This window comes from Palaemon carinicauda, chromosome 11 (genome assembly GCF_036898095.1).
Source record: "Palaemon carinicauda isolate YSFRI2023 chromosome 11, ASM3689809v2, whole genome shotgun sequence".
In the NCBI taxonomy this organism is placed as follows: domain Eukaryota; kingdom Metazoa; phylum Arthropoda; class Malacostraca; order Decapoda; family Palaemonidae; genus Palaemon; species Palaemon carinicauda.
The window spans coordinates 70560124-70579697 of record NC_090735.1 but is presented as its reverse complement, the minus strand read 5'-3'; the positions used below and the strand labels follow the sequence as shown (position 1 = coordinate 70579697).

Sequence of the window (19574 nt, the reverse complement as noted above, 5' to 3'; positions counted from 1 at the left end):
CCACACTTTTACAAAATGCCACAAAAGACAGCCAACAAAAGGAAGGCACCACAAGGATAGAAACTAGGCAATGTTCCCCCAATCTACAACAAGGGACCAAAAGAAGAACCTGTCAACTAGAGACCTGTGTGTCCAACTTCAGTGCTTTGCAAAAATTTTTAATCAATTATAGAAGATTCAATAGTAGAACATATAGAGACAATCTTTTCATAGTCAACAAACATGGGTTTAGACAAAAGAGATCTTGTGTGACAAATCTTTTGGAATTTTTCCACATGCTTAGCATTTATGACAAAAGCAGGGTAATAGACATCATATACCTAGACTTTCAAAAGGCTTTTGTCAAAGTTCCTCAAAAAATGAATGATCAAAATTAGAGCACTAGGCATTACTGATGAGCAAGCTAAAGAAGATTGGCTCACAAACATAAAACATAGAATTGTAAGCAATGGAGAATCTTCAGAGTGGGCAGCTTTTACAAGCTGAGTACCTGAATGATCCATCCTTGGCCCATTGCTATATTTTATCTACATTAGCGACATAGATTTAGTGTTAATTAGTAGAATAGCGACATAGATTTAGGGTTAATTAGTAGAATATCCAATTGTTCCTGTGCGAAATACAAACCTTCCGCTCTTTACTGAGAAGTATTATTTCGGCGAAAGCTGAAAACAGCCGATAAACTTTTTGTTGGTGTAACTACCCACCGCTAGTTAGCTGAGTAGGGGAGCGGGTTAGGCTAACCCTCTCACTTACACCAGCACTAGCGACTAACCGCCACTTTTTATTTCGGCTCGTTAGAGTAAAGACTTAGTCTCTCTCCCTTCAACACCCTTTTAACTGGTTACAGCTAAAAGAAACTGGCCTAATTTTTATTAAATTTCCCTTTGAGCTGCCATCCTTACACAGGTTCCCCGGGTAAGGAGGTACCAATAGTCCATGACCTCTACCTCTGCTTCTCACCCAGTGTTCGCTGTGCTTGACCGGACGGCCATGAGCAGTGGCTGACAGGAACTCCTCGGAGTAACTTGTCACAGGACCGCAGGTTTCGGGAATGAGTTTTGACTTTGTTCTGGAGGTTGTACGGGTTGCTGTTCCTTTTGCCGGGTTCGCCCGAAGGGAGGAGACGTTGCCTGTATGACCGGAAGGTTCGCCTTCAAGTGTTGCGCAGTCCTACCTTCCGAGGAAGGACAATGCAACACCCTTCCGAGCGGCAGCTCCGAGGTCCGTGAGGTGATATGCCATAGGAAGGAGGAGTTGATTGATCCTCTTTTGCGAGAGGAGAGATCTTCTCCAACACCCTTCTGAATAGCAGCTCCGTCGTCCGCGAGGCCATGCACCATAGGAAGGAGGAGTTGATCATCCTCTTGCGAGATGAGAGATCTCCAAAACTCCCATCTGAACGGCAGCTCCCTTAGCCGCGACGCGATGCGCCATAGGAAGGAGGAGTTGATCAATCTTCTCTTGTGAGAGGAGAGATCTTCTCTTAACACTCCCTTCTGAGCGGCAGCTCCCTCGTATGTGAGGCTATGCGCCATTGGGAGGAAGAGGTGCTGATCTCTCTTCTAGCTTGTGAGAAGAGAGGGGGGTGGGGGGGGCACTCACTCGGTGTGGGTTGGGAAAGGCTTTCGTTCAGCCTTGAACATTGTCTTCGAACTGAATTGAGTCAACATTTCCTCCTTGACGGAATTCTGTATCCTCGTACGAAACTTCGAGCGTTCCTGCCCTCAATCAAAAGTTAGGCCACCTCCTTGGAACATTGTCAGGGTTTTACGTTTACGGAAAAGAGCCCCTCATGAGCCTCTATGTCAAGCCGTAAATGAAGACTTGATCTTAAAGACAGTTTTCTTTTGACCCTGACTTCTGCAGGAAGAGTTAGCAAGCTACAAGGTCTTCCATTTGACATCACCCATTCAGGGGGATGGTTGGCAAGTCACACTTAGTTTGGCATCTGAGTTTGTTTCACACTCAAAATCTTTCCTTACCGAATCCTAGATTCGGGGCCTTTCGGATTGGTAGCCTCCGATCGGTAACAGACGATACTGATCGACTGTAACTAAGCCCTGTATGGATGACAAGGTTATATCTCATAAGGATAAGAAGAACTTGACCCCAGATCATCAAGCTGTTTGTCAGCACGGAGACGACCAAGAGGAGAATCACAAAGAACTCGATCTCCTCTTGGATCAGACGGGTAATTGAAAGGGCACAGGCCTCAGACACCTCGACGACAGGTAGACGTTCCTGTGCCCATGATGTCAGGGGAGTAATACCTCGCTGGCATTCCAAAGAATTTTTCTGTTTAGCAGGTACTGCTAGCAGGCCGGTGGAAACATCAAATAATGTTCATCTCCTGCTACCTGCAAGACATTACCCACAAGAGCCTAGACACATTCTTAATAGGTCCTCTGGTGGTTGCGATCTAATCAACTCTGCTTCGTTTTAGGACAAGTAATCGAGGTTCGAGGGCGGAGGTTACCCGTGAAGTAAGTCTAGGATGAATGTGGTAGTGACTGGCCACTTCCTACATCATCTTCCCCTCTTCGGGGAACCCTGCACAGCTGACCTCGTTCTTGTGTGGGTGAGTTTCACGTTCTTTGGACAACCTCATATACATGTATATATGTGTTATATCCTTGTCCTCCTGGCAGGAAGATATATACATTAGTAGAGGGCACGGCCTGAATAGCTACGATGTATGTTCCAACAGATTAATTTCTTAATCTCCTGCAATGATTGCTCAGGCCTTATCTTGCGAGGATAATATGGTGTAGGATCCCTCAAGGTATCACTACAATATACAGAGGCTGTCCCAGGATAGTTGCTAGCCAGTTGGTTTGGACTTCCACCGACCTAAAGGTGAGTTTCCCCAGTAAAGAGCGGAAGGTTTGTATTTTTCACAGGAAGAAATGACAAATTTGGAAGTAATTTGTATTTTTCTTAGCAATACAAAACTGGAGCTCTGTACACATACTGACCCGCCAGCACCAACTCCCTGAAAGTCCTGCCGCAATTACAAAAGTGACGGTTAGTCGCTAGTGTGAGTGGGAGGGTTAGCCTACCCCGCTCCCCCCTCCGCTAACTAGCAGTGGGTAGTAACACCCTGATAAAAAGTTCATCGGCTGGTTTCAAGCTTTTGCTGAAATAATTCTCCTCAGTAAAGAGCTCCAGGTTTGTATTGCTAGGAAAAATACACATTACTGCCAAATTTGTCATATTTGATGACGGTACTAAACTAGGCATAAATGCTGCGAACTCAGAAGACACACAAGCCTTAGGAGAGGATCTAGTAAAGTTAGAATAGTCCAGAAAATGGCAAATGTCTTTCAACTGTGAGAAATAAAAAGTCATGCACCTAGTTCATATTACTCACTGCTAGGTAATGAAATAGAAATGGTGGACCAGGAGGAAGATCTCGGTATTATTATCAGCAAGGATTTGAAGTTCACCAAACAGACCATAAAAGCTGAAAAGAAAGCACAAAACAAATAGGTTACATAAAGAGAAAATTCAAATACAAAAACAAAGACACTTTACTACAGTTGTACACATCACTAGTAAGACTCCATCAAGAATACACAGTCCAATTCTGGGCTCCAAGTATTCAGAAAGATATAGATAAACTGGAAGCAGTACAAGCTAAGGTCACCAAACTGGTTCCAACGCTGAGGCAATTTGGATATAGATGGCGGATGGAATGTTTGAACTTATTTGTTGTACAAACTCAACGACTAAGGGGACAGTTAATAGAGGCTTTCAAAATTCTTAAAGGAATAACAAATGTAGATTACAACAGTCTATTCACTCTTAGCCCAAATCCCATCAGAGGTAACAAATGCAAACTGTAATTGAAAAGATACAACACCACTCAATGCAGCAATTTCTTTACATACTAAATAGCTAATACATGGAGTAGCCTTCCAGCAGATGTAGTAAACAGTAATAAGGTAAAAAAGTTTAAGAATAAGTTAGACAAGATCATAAGAACCCTCTAAATGCTTAAAGTAATTCGCTCTACCAAAGAGTAAGTGGAGTCTCTGCAGATGGACTAAAAAGTCTGACACATCCAAAATCCTTGTACAGTAACTCCTTGTAACACACACACACACACACACACACACACACACACTCTCACACTCTCTCTCTCTCTCTCTCACCTTATAGTCATACATTGTACTGAAGAATATGTCGTGTATCAAAGGAAGCAAATGGATACTCTCACAGAATTTCTGTATAACGTAAAGTCCATTATTACTGATGAGTAGTTTTATATCCTTTGACGGCTATTTATCGTTGAATTATTATGAGATAACCTTGTTACTTCAATAAATTTAATTTTTTTTTTACGCACAAAATCAGTGTTTTACCATTATTTAGAGAAAATAATGTAAAACAAATTTCTGAAAAGTTATTCTATAATCACAATGAATGGAAAAATTATTTTGGTTAATTAGAGTAAAATACATTAGAAAAAAACGCAGTTTTGATAAATTTATCCTGTAAACAGCAGTAGAACCAATAAACAGGGAAATGTGCATTATTAAAGAGTGAGTGAGTGCAGTATGTATATCCGATGGTGATAATTCTCGTATGTAGCTTGAGGGTGGATCCGTTACCTTGTAGTGAAGGGGTGAAACTTTTAACTAGGTAAACTTAATTTCTAGTTTGAATGGCGGAGAAGAAAACCTTGCTTTGATACCAGCTACCGGATAGTACAAATGTACAGTACTGCTTTTTCCTTCATTAGGAAATAGGGTGCTGCCCCCTACCTTTTCCTTATTCAAAGAATTTCTGAAGTCTTTTAGATAAACTACATTCCTCCTTGTAGTTAGCTATCTAAGCTGACCACTAGGAGATTGAAGCTGTAAAGTTACTGGGCAACTGTCAATTACTTCCAGGTAGAGAGTTATTGGATCCTTTGACTGGCTAGACAGTAATGCATTGGATTTATCTCTCTGGTTATGGCTCATTTTTTCTTTGCCTACACATACACTGAATAGTCTGACCTATTCTTTACACATTCATGTCTTTCTTCATACACCTGACAACACTGAAATTACAAAACACTTCTTCGGTCAAAGGGGCTACTGTACTCTGCTGTAATTGTTCAGTGGCTACTTTCCTCTGGTAAGGGTAGAAGAGACTCTTTAGCTATGGTAAGCAGCTCTTCTAGGAGAAGGAAACTCCAAAATCAAACCATTATTCTCTAGTCTTAGTAAGTGCCATAGCCTATGTACCATGGTCTTCCACTGTCTTGGGTTAGAGTTCTCTTACTTGAGGGTACACTCGAGCACACTTTCCATTTTTTTCCTTCCTCCTGTTTTTTTTTTTTGAAATGGTGTGTTGGGCAGGCGTAATAGAAGGGTCATGGATGCCTGGTGAATTTTCAAGAGGTTATCTTTTCCTTATCTGATTCTATTTCTTCTCAAAACCATCCTTGCTGTCCTCCCTTCAGTTGAAATGGCTATCCTGGAGGGTACTTAGCCTTGCATGGTGTATCGGCTCCTCCATGCAGACAGTTTTTTCTGACTTTTTCTATAGTCTATGGGTTTGATCTATCATTTTATTTATATTTCTGTACATATTGTTTTTGTTATCATTCTCGTTAATTTAGTTTCTAAGTGTGATGTCTCCTTTTTATTACCATTAATTTTTATGCTGTTTGGAGACCGTGAAATCCGGGACCAGCGCGTCCTAGATTTCATCAGTGTCATCTACTGTATTGCAATATTTGTGGTCTTCATGTAAACATTCAAGACCCTATAGTTGTGTCCAGACAGTATGATATTCTTTTGTGCTCAGAAACTTTGGCTTCTAATATGAGGCACTCATCTGAGCTCCTTGTAACTGGTTTTAAGAAGCCACTAATGTTGAAATGTGATGCCATCCCTAGGGCCAGGGGAATGGCGGTATATATTAGGACCGAGTACCCTGCTTCTCATAAGTCCTGTTATGAATGTGGATGTCATGAGATTCAGGTAATAAAAGTTTGTGGCAGGCATGACAACTTCTATTTGTGTTCGATCTACCGGAATCCAGACATGGATAATTCTATCTTCGATTGTCTTACCATTATGGCTAAGATGCAAGATGATAAAAAGTCCTCTTTCGTCTTTGTTGGTGATTTCAATGCTCATCATAGGGAGTGGTTAAGTTCTGTTTCTCCTACCAATCGCCATGGCTTAAGAACTTTAGACTTTAGACATGGATTATTCTATCTTTTATTGTCTTCTTACCATTATGGCTAAGATACAAGATGATGATAGAAAGTCCTCTTTTGTCTTAGTTGGTGATTTCAACGCTCGTCATAGAGAGTGATTAAGTTCTGTTTCTACTACCAATCGCCATGGCTTAAGAGCTTTAGACTTTGCCTGTGAATCAGGCTGTGAGCAAATCATAAGTGAAGCTACTCACAGGTCTGGTAACTGCTTGGACGTCCTATACACTGACTCCCATTGCGTTATAACGAGTAAGGTAGTTTCTCCGGTCGGGACATCTGATCATGCCTTGATTTCATTATTAGTGAAGACTGAGCAGCCTGTCCCTGATGTATCATACTAATGTAAGATTTATATGAAATCTCAAGCTTACTGGAATGGGATTTTGCATTATCTTATGGTCTTGAATTGGTCACAATTGTATAGTAGTGTTGATGCTGTTGTTCCTTTGAATGAGAATATAGTCAAAATGATTGATAGGTGTATCGCTTCTCGTGTGCTAAGGTACCGAGTGAAGGACAAACTATGATTCAGTGATGACTGTAGGCATGCTTATATGGAGAAGCAAGAGGCCTATCATCTTTTGAAGGGTAGCAGATCAAATTTGACCTGGAATAACTATACTCAGCTTAGAGTTTTTGCACAGAGTTTATGCTTCAACGAAAAGGATTACAATCTAACCATAAAAGAAACCCTTTCTTGTACATCCCAGGAACATAAGTGGTGGACTACCCTTAAATCTGCACTCTTTGGTGTAGATGCTACAGTTCCTCCTTTAGTTAAACCAGATGGCTCAGTCGTTCACTGTCCAAAGGAAAAGGCAACCCTTCTGGCTGTGTTTGTCATTGGGCGTGGTAATGAGAAACTCGAACTTCCTCATTCCTGTTTTCCTGTGCTAAACTAGCTAGTTTAGCTTTTTGATCTCGTAAAACTAAACCTCTGTTGATGGACCTTGATGCTTATGAAGGTGTAGACCCAAATGGTATTTTTCCTTTGTTTTTATAAAGACTGCAGATTTGTTAGCACTAAAGTTATCTGTTATATTAGGCAAGTTAGCAAGAAGAGGAGCTTTTAGCACTTGTTAGGGAATTGTTAATGTTACTCCTCTCTGCTCAAGTCCAACTGATTACCGCCCAATTTCCATAACTCCCATATTATCTAAAGTTTTTGAACATCCTAATAGGTTTGCAGAAGGTAATCATCTGTTCCCTAGTTTGCCGTTTGGTTTTCGTAAAGGCCTTGGAGCAAGTGATTCCCTTCTTACAATCTCCAATGCTGTACTGAAATCTCTTGATTGTGGTCAGGAATATTGTATGATTGGCCTTAATTTTAGTGCTTCCTTTGACCGTGTTAATCATGAGGCCCTTGTTTTCAAACTGAAACAGTGGGAGTGGGTGGTTCATTTCTTAGCATTATTATTGAATTTTTAGGTAATAGATCTCAAAGAGTTGTTTTTGATGGGCCCCATAGAGAGTATAGGAATGTGATATCTGTTTTTCCACAGGGTAGTGTTCTTGGCCCATTACTTTTTGTACTATATACACATGACATGTGGTTTAGCCTAGAAAAGAAGGTTGCATTTGCAGATGATGCCACTCTCTTTGCATCAATTCTATATCCTGAATGTATATCTGGGTTTGCTGAATCCCTTGAAAGAGATCTAGCTCAAATTAGTGCATGGTGCAAATTATGGGATATGAAGTTGAATCCTAACAAAACTCAAAGTATGATTGTAAGTAGGTCAAGGACAGTGGCTCTTCAACATCCAGATCTCAGCATTGATAATGTTTCTTTAACTTAGTATGACTCTTCAAATTTTAGGTGTTATTCTCGACAGCAAATTTACTTTTGAGAAACATATTAGGTCTGTGTCCTCTTAAATCGCACAAGAAATTGGCTTTTTGAGAAAGTCTTTTAAGATTTTTGGTGATCAATCTATTCTGAAGAAGTGTTTTAATTTTGTCATTCTCCCTTTTTTCAAGTATTGTTCTAGTGTCTGGTTTTCAGCTGCTCATTCTCATCTTAATTTGTTGGACAGGGACTTACAGTCGTTTAAATTTCTTATTCCTGATCCATATGATAATCTTTGCCACCGTCGTTTAATTATTTCATTATGCATGTTGAATAAGATTTTTCATAATTCTGACTATCTGTTACATTCATATCTTCCTGGACAGTTCCATCCTGTTCGTAATACTAGGCATGCAGTTAATTCTAATAGCCTGTCTTTCTCCATCATGAGGCTCAATACTACACAGTATTCTAGAAGTTTTATTCCAGCTGTGACCAAGTTGTGTAATGATCTTCCTAATCGGGTAGTTGAATCAGTAGAACTTCAAAGGCTCAAACTTGCAGCAAATGCTTTTATGTTGAACAGGCTGACATAGGTCTTTTTTATTGTCTATGTTTGAATTATCTTTTATTGTTAGTAATGATTTTAAAATATTTTATTTTAATTTTTCATTACTTATTATATTGCTTATTTATTTCCTTGTATCTTTTCCTCACTGGGATTTTTTTCCGTTTTAAGTACTTGGGCTTATAGCATCTTGCTTTTCTTACTAAGAGTTGTAGCTTAGATAGTGATAATGATAATAATAATAATAATAATAATTCAGCGCTTCATTTGCATAGCAAGTCTTCACAAACACAGAAGCCATGCTATGAAGGGATTATTTATGAGCTCCTAGGCCAGCCTTTGTCACTGATTCCTTATGCTTTTCGTGACCGGATAGTGATGTCCTCGGGTTTCAGTCACAGCAGGCAATCTCACTTGACCTTCCTTTTCTCCACGTCCCTTGATTGACTGAGTGAACCTAGACAAACGTACTCGCCTTCCTCTATCACCTTAATTATTCCTGTATCTTTACCCTCACTTATTGCCAAGCATTAAGATATGCCACCTTGAAGAGGAAGAGGAATTGGCCACCAAGACACAGTACAACTTATTAGGTTGAGTCTCAAAGGACATCAACCATTCCTCTGCATGATTTTGCACTACCAAAACCCAGTATTCCCCGGGATTACAATTTCCGGCATGAGGTATGAGATCTTTCATTAATGTGTCCAACATTAGGTTTCACATAAGGCGATGAACAAGCACTGCTGGTCAAGACCTTGTCCCTCTTTTACACTGGGACTTTCTTGGGTGCTTCGGTGAAGTTAAGCCTGCTGTATGTACAAAGAACTTAAGGAAATGACTCAAGTATGCTGTCGTCTCAAAACTAGGAGGAAGGCTCAATATTGAAAACATAGTTCTAGTCAGGACATTGGTATCTGTCCCTGTCTTTTTCCTATCTCGGGAAATTCCAAGGACTATTCGGTATTGTTGAGAAAATCACCAGTAGTACAGATTAAAGAAAGGCAATTTTAGTACATTCCCTCCTTGTACACGAAGGTCTCCTTCCCATAGAATATGTTTTGGTGCTTGGTACTGGTGTTCACACACTTGCCATCACTGCTTGGTTTTATATGAGACCGACCACTTGTTGCCTTCTGTAGGAAGAAAGCGGTTCCCAACGCTCTTTTCCCTCATGGGAGAGTTCCAGAGATGGCAACCTAGCAGATGGAACAAGGTGGAACTTACGATCCGTGAAAGGCGCAAACGTATTGATTTTGAAAGACTATCTAGTCCCAGTAGACAGATTCTACAATAGGGTCACCTCTGATACGATTGCCATAAATATGATCTCCACGAATTCGGCCTTCCATATCACTACTGGTTTCTATATGGACTGTCATCACTTGGCAGTCCCAAGATGATTAGTCACTGCGTGATTGGTCTTCGTGCTGTTCAAACATTTCTCAATCAGACACACAACGATTGGATTTCTCACGCCTGGTCCACATTGATTTTGGGTTACATAACTTCTGACATCTTCATCGTTCCAGCTTTTCTAATCCAAAATACCTGTGAAAGAGGAGCTTATGATAATTTTCATTGTTTGTATTGGCTACGAAATCTTCCTATGTGAGCGCCAAACTTTGCTTGTGCCTTGTCTTTAAAGGAACATTTCAATTGTGTCCTCTCACCTTAAGACAGGATTCCCCACACTTGTTTTCCACGAGGTTATGGTACATATGAACACAAACAGTTGTAAAAGGGATTAAAATCTTTGACGCATGTCCATTGGTGGACACAAAGCTCACTTAGCTCTTTTGGCATTGCGATTCTCGTTTCTCACAAGATTGGCTTTGAGTCGCTATCAAGAAACAGGCAATTGGGAACTGCAAGATTGGAAACCCCATGATTGATAATCACAGGATTGGAACTTAGGCTTATTCGTTAGTTTCAGTTCACTGGGGAACTAATGCACCTGCACGTTTTACCTATTAGCTGTTACTTCTGAGCAATCCCAACCCAGAGTCATCCAAAACTCCGGAATCTTTCAATGCTTGAGATCTTATGACGCACTGAAATGGTTCCAAGACGTAGATCTTCTCGTGCTCAGAGACCAGTCATGGACATGAGATATTTCTTTGTTCTGAGACTTTACCAAACGCCCAGATCTTCCAACTCATTTGTGCAATTTTGAGTGGAACAGGTGACGTCTCAGGACCAATCTCAGCATTCTTTCAGGTACAGAGGCCACATGTTGCTGTCATGGTTGCCAGCAAAAGGCCTCTGCAAACAAGGGCAGGCACTTGTGTCATGTGGCTATACAAAGCATACAAACCTGAGACCTTAGAATAACACTGTTCATTGTTACCACCCTGCTAGTCCTATGATTATGTCAAAGCAAAGGATGCTTTATCTGTCTAATGGGCAAACCTACCCTCCTCGTTAAAGTTTAAACGATCGTTCCAACGACACTGAAGTAATCTATCTATCTACCATGGCTCTTCCCTCAATTTTGGAAGGTAGCCAACATAAAAAAATAGATCAAAAGGGGATTTTTCTTCTCAACGTTCTTCTTTGCTTGACGAGGGACTTAGTCGAGTTTGTATGGTACTGCTAGGATGCCAGATCCCACCCTCTCCCATTTTCCACCACAAATGAATTTTCGTATGCTGACTCCCCTACTGCCGCTACCTCAGCTGTCACCAAGGTGACCCGAGGTAGCAGCAGGGCCTATTGGAATTGCATCACAATTGTTTGCCATTCATTTCTATTTCTAGTACACCACACTCTTTTGCTTCTCTTACATCTCCTGTCACCTAGGACTTTCTTCACTCCATCTATCCACCCAAACCTTAGGTTTCATATTTCACTTCTCCCATCAACTCTTGCATTCATCACCTTCTTCAGCAGATGGCCATTTTCCATCCTCTTTATGGTCAAACCACCTCAACGCATATATATATATCCACTCTAGTTGCTAATTCATTTCTCACACCCATCGTCACCCTCACTACTTCATTCTTAACCCTATCCAATCATGATATACTAGCCATACTCCACAGACACTGACTTGATATTCCTATTAAAGATTTTAGGTTTGCATGGTAGGAAAAAGGAAAATTGATATGGAATTTTATGATTTTAACCATACCGCAGATCCAGCGGTTTCAAATACTCTGTTACGTCGTCTTGTTTTTTTCTGATAAACTAAAGAATGGGGTTACAGGCATACTGTATTTTGTACTGAATATAGTTAATGTGGCCGAGATGAAAATAACTCTATTTTTTTTTTACAAGCAAATCAATTTATTTGTAGGTGGCTAGATCTATTGAATGTATCCTGCAAGCTGCATGTGATGGTTTTGCTGAGAATGATGTTGCCTCTCTTCAGTTAGCTACTGATGTATTTGCTGAATTTTCAGCTTGCCCCAGTTTGGAAGAAAAATTACGAGAGTAAGTATCTTACTGTTTCTATGAATTCCTTAAAAGGGTGATTGACTGTATAGTACTGTATCACATATTTTTAAAATTTAAAGGTATGATTGGTCTTTCACTTGAAAATAAGAGAGCTACCTATATTGAGTTTGTAAGTGTGGCATATTAACCCTTTTACCCCCAATGGACGTACTGGTACGTTTTACAAAACTCATCCCTTTACCCCCATCGACGTACCAGTACGTCCTTGCAAGAAACGGCTAATTTCATTTTTTTGCATATTTGTTCCGACGTAGATACAAACCCTCCGCTATTTATAGGGTATACTTAGTGTATACTTTCGGCGCAGCTGAAAGACGAGCCATAATAATTTTAGTGAGGGATAACTACCCCATCCGCTAGTTAGCGGGTGGAGGGTGGGGTAGACTGGCTACCCCTCACTCACTCACACCTCTCGGCTGAGTAACCACTTTACTTTATGGCTCGGTAGAGGACTGACATGCTGCCCTTCTCTCCTGCAAAGACTTTCCTTGATTTGTTTTCTGTTTTATTATTTTTTTTTTCTTGCGTTTTCATTTATCTTACATATATATGAGTGTATATATGTATTTTTAAATATTTAACTTAGCCGGTGAATATATAATAGCTGCTGCTCCGGCGGCTCGACAGAAAACACACAAAAACTCGCGAGCGATCGCTATGAAGGTTGCGGGTGTGCCCACCAGCGCCAACTATCGGCCAGATACCGCATATGCATGTAAACAAGCCTCAATTCTTCTCTGTCGGTCTGATCGACAAGACGTACCATACTCGCTGTTAACCTGGAGTTTTTCAACAGACTTGGTGAAGTACTTCATTTTGGTTTGAGCTTTCGCAGTGCAGGTGTTTTATCTTCAACTTAAACTCTTGAACTCTTTTTTGGACAGATTTAATTGTTGATGACTTTGGATTGTTTTTTGGACTTTCTTTGACTTTTTCAAAATGGCTGACCCTTCTCAAATTCCTAGATTTCGTAAGTGTAATGCTAGGGATTGCAATAAGCGTCTTCCAAAGGCCTCTCTCGACCCACATACTGTGTGTTCTAATTGTCGGGGTAAAACCTGTCAATTAGGAGATCGGTGTGAGGAGTGCTTGGGCCTTTCGGAATTCGATTGGCTTGAATATGACAAGTATTCTCGTAAGCTAGAGAGAGATAGGGTGAGGAGAAGTTCCTCTAGATCGTTAGAATTTTCCTCCTCCCATGCCCCTGAACCTAATCCTTCCCCTGTAGTAGTTGTGCCTGAACCCTCTATTAGCACTCAGGAACCATCAATGCGGGATATGTTACGTGCCATTCATGCTTTGGGCGAAAGAGTTGAGTCGTTAGCTACAGACCGTAATCAACTCATGGCTGACGTTAAAGAGTTAAAGTGTCAGAGTGCCACAGTGGAAAATCGTGGGAAAGTGATTAGTGCGCAAAGTGTTATCAGTGTTGCGACCGAGGGTTCGTCTGTTCGTGCCTGTCGTTCGCCTAGTCCAAGACCTCTTGCAAGCTCCCAAGCCCCAGGGAGAAGTAATGTCGTACGACTTATGGGTTCGAGAGGCCTTGATCAGCGAACAGACGTTCCCTCTATGGTTTCAGGCGTGTCTCATCAAGACCGCTCCTACCATAAGACGAGCGAGACGATTTTCTCCTCGTCATCCGAACGCTTTTCGCGTAAGAAACCGTGGAGCAAGGTTTCGAGGCCCTTAAAGCGAAAGTCAGTCCCTTCAGGACAGGTCCAGCGTCCTGGTTGTAGCCATTGGGACAGCTCTGACCCTTTGCAGTCATCGGAAGACTGCTCGCTGCCTAAGCAGAAACGTAACACAGGCTCCGAGAGTCTTGGTGTAGGCAAGGTTTTGCAGTCACAGACGTTACCCTCGTCTCTTACCGCACCCATTCCCGTTGATCCTAAATGGGTTGTACTGCAAGACATGCAGATTAAGCTCGCCTCCCTTATGGAGGACTATTCTGCTGAAAAGGTTCATGATGATCCTCGCCGTTTAGCTGATCGAGATCCTGGCCGTCAGCCGCCCTAACGAGCCCTTGCTCGTCCTGTTGACGTTGGCGTTACTAAGTCACGTCAGTCACGTTTTGTAGAGCCTCACTCGATGCAGTCCCGTGTTGACTTTCAGCCGCATGTGGACGTTCAGCCACTTCCTAATGCTCTTGTTGACGTTCAGGACGTTCGCCAACCAGCGAAGTTGACTTGTTTTGACGCTGAGCGTCAAGCGCCGCAGTCAAGAGTTGTTTTGACTGCTCAGTCTAGGCAGTCTAGGCAGTCTCGAGTTGACGTCGAGCGTCCTCCCGCTCCTGTTGTTGTTGACAGTCAGGCTGTTAAGCAGTTACATGACGTAGCGTCCTGGACTGCTACTGATGCACCAGTGCGTGTGGACTCTGCGTGTCAAGCATTGCCGCCAAGGCAGGTCTCCCCTTTGCTTGTTACTCAGCAGTTGTCGGACGAAGATCCTTCAGATGAGGACGTTGCTGATCCTCATCATGATGATCATCCTTCAGATGTAGACGAACCTAAGATGGTTCCTCCTTCGATGGACTTTAAGAAAATCATGTTGATTTTCAAGGATCTTTTTCCCAATCACTTTGTTACCTTTGTTCCCCGTTCGCCACCGTCTGAGTTTGCTCTAGGCTTACCTGCTACCAAGCCAGCCTTTACTAAGCTAGTGCTTTCTCGCTCTTCCAAGAGGGCTTTACGACTTTTAGGCGACTGGTTGGATACCAGGAGGAGTTTGGGGAAGACGGCCTTTGCCTTCCCTCCTTCTAAGCTTGCTTCTAGATCAAGCGTCTGGTATGACACGGGAGAAGTTCTCGGCTTGGGAGTCCCTGCCTCTGCCCAGGGTGACTTCTCAAGCCTCGTAGACTCTCCCCGTCGCCTGGCCATGAGACGCTCGAAGATTAGTTGGTCCTCCTCGGACCTTGACCATCTGCTTAAAGGCGTATACAGGGCCTTTGAAGTATTCAACTTTCTTGACTGGTCATTAGGAGCTTTAAGTAGGAAAATCTCGTCTGCTGACCAAGATGTTTCCTTACTCATCATGTCATGTATGGATAAAGCCATCCGCGATGGCTCCAATGAGCTCGCCTCCACCTTTACGTCGGGAGTCTTAAAGAAGCGAGATACCCTTTGCTCTTTTTTTTCGGCAGGAGTCACTCCCTGTCAGAGATCAGAACTGCTCTTTGCTCCCTTATCAGCGTCCTTGTTTCCGCAACAACTGGTTAAGGATATAGCTTCTTCGCTTGTGCAGAAGGACACCCATGACTTGATGGCGTCCTCTGCTCGCAAAGGGACTCCTTCTACATCCTTTGCTGTAAGACCCAGGATCGAGACTCCGGCATCCAGATTTATCCCGCCCTTTCGTGGCAGAGCTCCCAGCAGGGGAAGCGCTCGTGCCGAGGGAAAGAGAGGTAAGAAGAGAGGAGCCAAGTCCTCACGTGGCAGAGTCTGACTGCCCACAGCCTCAGACAGCGGTAGGAGCCAGATTGAAGAGCTTCTGGCAGGCCTGGGAGAAGAGGGGTGCAGACCAAGAGTCTGTTCGGTTGCTCAGAGAGGGGTACAAAATTCCGTTTGTACGCAAACCTCCTCTAGTGACAACTCCCATAGACCTCTCTCCCAGGTACCGAGAGGAGTCAAAGAGACAAGCCCTAAACCAAGAAGTGTCTCTGTTGCTAGAGAAGGGAGCGGTGGTGAAAGTCTCGGACCTTCAATCACCGGGGTTTTACAACCGTCTCTTCCTAGTCCCAAAGAATACAGGAGGTTGGAGACCGGTGCTAGACGTCAGTGCGCTCAACGTTTTTGTTACGAAAACAAAGTTCACTATGGAGACCACGAAGTCCGTCTTAGCAGCGGTCAGAAAGGGAGACTGGATGGTCTCTCTCGACCTACGAGATGCGTACTTCCACATTCCTATACACCCGGATTCCCAACCGTTTCTGAGGTTTGTTTTCAGGAATGTGGTATACCAGTTTCGGGCCCTGTGCTTTGGCCTCAGTCCTGCTCCTCTCGTGTTTACGAGGCTCATGAGGAATGTGGCAAAATTCCTCCATTTATCGGGAATCCGAGCCTCCCTGTACTTGGACGACTGGCTTCTCAGGGCATCGTCCAGTCATCGCTGTCTGCAGGATCTTCATTGGACGTTGGGTCTGACCAAGGAATTGGGACTTTTGGTCAACCTAGAAAAGTCCCAACTGATCCCATCCCAAACTATTATATATTTAGGGATGGAGATTCGCAGTCCAGTTTTTTGGGCTTTTCCGTCTGCCACCCGAATAGAACAAGCCCTGCTCAAAGTCCAACTAATGCTGAAGAGAGAACGGTGTTCAGTCAGGAATTGGATGAGTCTCGTAGGGACTCTATCATCCCTGGAGCAGTTTGTCTCGCTAGGAAGACTACACCTTCGGCCTCTCCAGTTCCATCTAGCTTTTCACTGGAACAAGGACAAGACGTTAGAGACGGTATCAATCCCAGTCTCCGAACCAGTAAAGACATGCCTGAAATGGTGGAACAGCAATATCAGTCTGAGAGAGGGACTATCCCTAGCAGTCAAGAACCCAAACCACGTGTTGTTCTCAGACGCGTCGGATTTGGGTTGGGGTGCGACCCTGGACGGTCGGGAATGCTCAGGTCTGTGGACCTCAAGTCAGAAGAGCATACACATCAACGGCAAGGAGCTATTGGCAGTCCACTTGGCCTTGATGAAATTCGAAAGCCTCCTTCGAAACAAAGTGGTAGAGGTCAACTCCGACAATACCACAGCTTTGGCGTACATCTCCAAGCAAGGAGGCACACACTCCCTCACGCTGTACGAGATCGCAAGGGACCTGCTCATTTGGTCAAGAAATCGAGGCTTCTCCCTGTTAACGAGATTTATTCAGGGGGACTTGAACGTCTTGGCAGACTGTCTCAGTCGGAGGGGTCAGGTGATTCCCACGGAATGGACCCTCCACAAGGACATGTGCAAGAGTCTTTGGGCGACTTGGGGTCAACCCACCATAGACCTCTTTGCCACCTCGATGACCAAGAGGCTTCCAATATATTGCTCACCAGTCCCAGATCCAGAAGCAATACACATAGACGCTTTTCTACTGGATTGGTCTCATCTGGACTTATATGCATTCCCACCATTCAAGATTGTCAACAAGGTACTGCAGAAGTTCGCCTCTCACGAAGGGACAAGGTTGACGTTGGTTGCTCCCCTCTGGCCCGCAAGAGAGTGGTTCACCGAGGTACTTCAATGGCTGGTAGACATTCCAAGAAGTCTTCCTCTAAGGGTAGATCTATTACGTCAGCCCCACGTAAAGAATGTTCATCAAAGCCTCCCCGCTCTTCGTCTGACTGCCTTCAGACTATCGAGAGACTCTCAAGAGCTCGAGGCTTTTCGAAGGAGGCAGCCAGTGCAATTGCAAGAACGAGGAGAGCTTCTACCATCAGAGTATACCAGTCGAAGTGGGAAGTCTTTCGAGACTGGTGCAAGTCAGCATCTATGTCCTCTTCCAGTACCTCTGTAGCCCAAATCGCAGATTTTCTTTTACATCTGAGAAATGTTCGCTCCCTCTCAGCTCCCACAATTAAGGGCTACAGGAGCATGTTGGCTTCGGTCTTTCGTCATAGAGGCTTAGATCTTTCCAACAATAAAGATCTCCAAGATCTCCTTAAGTCTTTCGAGACCTCTAAGGAACGTCGTTTGGCGACTCCTGGATGGAACTTAGACGTGGTCCTAAGGTTCCTCATGTCAGACAGGTTTGAGCCATTACAGTCAGCCTCCCTGAAGGATCTCACCCTCAAGACGCTTTTCCTAGTGTGCTTGGCTTCGGCTAAAAGGGTCAGTGAACTTCATGCCTTCAGTAAGAACATCGGCTTTTCTACAGAAAAAGCTACATGTTCACTTCAACTTGGTTTTCTGGCCAAAAATGAACTGCCTTCTCGTCCTTGGCCTAAATCTTTTGATATACCTTGCTTATCACAGATCGTAGGCAACGAACTTGAAAGAGTGCTGTGTCCAGTTAGAGCTCTTAAGTTCTACTTAGCCCGTACTAAGTCCTTACGAGGTGGACCTGAGGCATTATGGTGCTCAGTTAAGAAACCATCATTGCCTATGTCAAAGAATGCTTTGTCATATTTTATCAGATTTTTAATACGAGAGGCTCATTCTCACTTGAATGAGAAAGACCGATGTTTGCTAAAGGTTAAGACGCACGAAGTAAGAGCTATAGCAACTTCCATGGCCTTTAAGCAAAATAGATCTCTGCAAAGTATTATGGACGCGACCTTTTGGAGAAGCAAGTCGGTATTCGCGTCATTTTTCTTAAAAGATGTCCAGACTCTTTACGAGGACTGCTACACACTTGGTCCATTCGTTGCAGCGAGTGCAGTAGTGGGTGAGGGTTCTACCACTACATTACCCTAATTCCAATATCCTTTTAATCTGTCTCTTGAAATGTTTTTAATCTTGTTTTTGGGTTGTACGGAAGGCTAAGAAGCCTTTCGCATCCTGGTTGATTTGGCGGGTGGTCAAAGTCATTTCTTGAGAGCGCCCAGATTAGGGGTTTGATGAGGTCCTGTTGTATGGGTTGCAGCCCTTGATACTTCAGCTCCTGGGAGTCTTTCAGCATCCTAAAAGGATCGCTGGGCTTCGTGAGGAAGACAGACTAACAAGGCAGAGTAATCGTCTAAGTCAACTTCCTTACCAGGTACCTATATATTTGGGTTTTGTTATGTTATAACTGTCAAAAACTCTAAGCATATACGCTGTAAACTTTATTAACTCTGGTCTCTACCCACCACCATGGGTGTGAATCAGCTATTATATATTCACCGGCTAAGTTAAATATTTAAAAATGATATTTTAATTATAAAATAAATTTTTGAATATACTTACCCTGGTGAATATATAAATTAAAGGCCCTCCCTTCCTCCCCGATAGAGACCCAGCGGGATGAGAAGAATTGAGGCTTGTTTACATGCATATGCTGTATCTGGCCGATAGTTGGCGCTGGTGGGCACACCCGCAACCTTCATAGCGATCGCTCGCGAGTTTTTGTGTGTTTTCTGTCGAGCCGCCGGAGCAGCAGCTATTATATATTCACCGGGTAAGTATATTCAAAAATTTATTTTATAATTAAAATATCATAAATGGAAATATAGGTTTATGTTGTTAGATACTTGTAACTTTAATTACTGTTGACAACCTATCCGACTACCTCCGCCATAAGGGAGTTGTCATTGCCGCCCTTCCTTGCGCTGATGGTCGGCAGGTTCTCAACCTTGCCCTGTGTTTGTTTCTTACTGAATTAAAGTGCATAACAGTTCAGCTCCCTTTCGAGGAATTATCTTACAAGGAAGGGGACTTATTCCCCTAATAGTGTATTTTGTGCAGCGGAGCATGAATTGTAATTGATCACAACTTCCTTTTTTCACAGGTAGGGGCGACGTAGAACACAAGGTCGACTGCTACGGCCGCCTTGTTGTTATCCTGCGCTCCATGTGGTTGCTTATGAGCTGCCCACGTTACGAGGTAGCATTTGCTGTCAACCTTCAACTTGATGT

At 43.1% G+C, this 19574-nt stretch overlaps 1 protein-coding gene across 2 annotated transcripts in view; it reads left to right on the top strand.

Moving 5' to 3' along the window:
• The window catches only part of LOC137650062 (protein CIP2A-like), a 309476-nt gene that overhangs the window by 103909 nt on the left and 185993 nt on the right, over positions 1–19574 (top strand). For both annotated transcript variants that reach the window (XM_068383107.1, XM_068383108.1), the window contains exon 7: positions 11876–12012. In XM_068383107.1, the coding sequence (XP_068239208.1) occupies positions 11876–12012 (137 nt within the window). The remainder of the gene's footprint in view (positions 1–11875; positions 12013–19574) is intronic.